The sequence below is a fragment of the Branchiostoma floridae genome, chromosome 4 (assembly GCF_000003815.2).
Source record: "Branchiostoma floridae strain S238N-H82 chromosome 4, Bfl_VNyyK, whole genome shotgun sequence".
NCBI lineage: Eukaryota > Metazoa > Chordata > Leptocardii > Amphioxiformes > Branchiostomatidae > Branchiostoma > Branchiostoma floridae.
In genome coordinates, this window is record NC_049982.1 from 16,613,754 (window position 1) to 16,615,584 (window position 1,831).

The 1,831-nt window shown below is 38.2% G+C and overlaps 1 protein-coding gene across 1 annotated transcript in view; it reads right to left on the reverse strand.

Annotated features, from left to right (window-relative positions):
• Positions 1-1,831, reverse strand: part of LOC118414211 (lateral signaling target protein 2 homolog) — a gene marked incomplete in the record, with an annotated part of 109,845 nt that overhangs the window by 52,290 nt on the left and 55,724 nt on the right. Inside the window, 1 exon segment of the mRNA XM_035818093.1 lies at positions 319-450. Coding sequence (XP_035673986.1) covers positions 319-450 — 132 coding nt within the window.

Sequence of the window (1,831 nt, forward strand, 5' to 3'; positions counted from 1 at the left end):
GTTTTTTGCAGACTCGAATACAACCTTTAGGACAAAACAAGATTACATCACCATGATGGATCCACGTACAAACCGCATCTTTGGCTGGCTGAGATCTCTGTGACTGATCTTAACTTCAGGACTGTAAATCTACTATTTGGGGAGGAGCATGTTACCTTCAACATAGCAGAATGTCAGTTTTTAGACATGGAAGTTGAGATGTGCAGTAGAAAACAAAACTTGACCAAACAAAAAAGAAAGGGTACTGGAAAAAATCTGGGTACTAGTATGAATTAAAATGAGCATGCACTAATTTTTTATCATCAGCCTGTATCTTACCTCAGCTCCAAACCAGAGTTGCCCAGGGAGGTTGTCCTGCAGGACGTCGTCTGGAAATTTGACCCGGTAATCTCGACTGGCTCTGTCCTCATCCAGGCAGTCATCCATTATCAGCATTATTACCCCCAAAACCTAAAGCAGAAATGTCAAGGCAATCAACCTAGATTTATTTACATGGTGTATACAGTAATAGCAATTGTAACGTTATTATCTAGTATATTTTTGGAACAAGCTTCCTCGAGCTCTGATATTATACAGACAGGACAGCTTCACCAGCATTTTAGGGAAATTGTTTGGGACATACAGTATTGTCACAGTCTTATTGGAAAGTTTTCTACATGTACTTTTTCAATCCAGTGGGAGAACAAAAGACAAACTGTTTTGCATGCTGGGAAGCCAAGCCAAATGTTTGGTCACAAAGTCAAATCTAACATAATTTTTGCAAGATACTGTAACAGCAAGTCGAACATGGATTTAATATTATGGCTTATTATTTCTGATAAAGTGATTTTATATGTACTTCTTTTCTTTTCTATCAAGATGCAAAATGGAGAGTGAAATACAGATGATAACCAATTTCATACTGTGTTTAATCTTTCAATCTGCAAATGTAGCATTAATCTAATAAACTAAAAAATGCAGTAGACCCAAACTGACAGGAGAAAAAGCCTCCCCTGCCACAAGTGGAGCAAAGTGGAGACCTGCAGGTCAAAATGGGGTCCAAGTTGATCAACATCCAGACACTTAGTATGACTCCAGAGACATTAGGAAAGGCTGTGGATACAAATTGACAGGGAAAATGCTACCATCAGCATAATGACCAGATTTGTATGTCAAAAATGATGTATAATTTGTTTGGAGTTGACACATGTCCAGAAACTACTGAAGTGCTCATTTACATGTAACAGGACCTCATCAACATCAACCAATCATCCTTTAGGATGATATCCGTTGTTCAGAAAAACAGTTCAGCAAGTGCATATCAATTTTATGTAGTTTTTTTCCATGCCACTTTCACTCATGTAGACATTGGCAAACTAGTTGTTGCAATAAGTATATTTTGTTTACATGGACATCTTTGCCAACATGGACATGCATAATCAGTATATTCAACAAAGCTCTTCTAAAATGCCTTTAAAAGTTTGGCATTACAAATGTAGCTAGGGACACATGTTCATGTACTCTTACCTACTACATTGCAAATCAGTGCTAATTATGCAGCAGGGACATGACTTTTATCGAAGATGGGCAACTACGGCCCATCAGGACATGCTTTGGAGTCACACCTCCCAGTTATACATAACCTAGATTAGAGGCTGCAGCCGAGAAATGATGGATAGTTTCAGATGACAGTTTTCATTAATTCACTAGTCTGTCTGCACTTTGTAGCAGAAATGTCTGATAGATCTTTCTGAAAACAGGATGTCCTCTGGATCCAATATTGCGTGAATAACATTGTACTGAAGGATTAGAATTTACAGTACACTAGGTGGGTACATACATGTGCGTACCT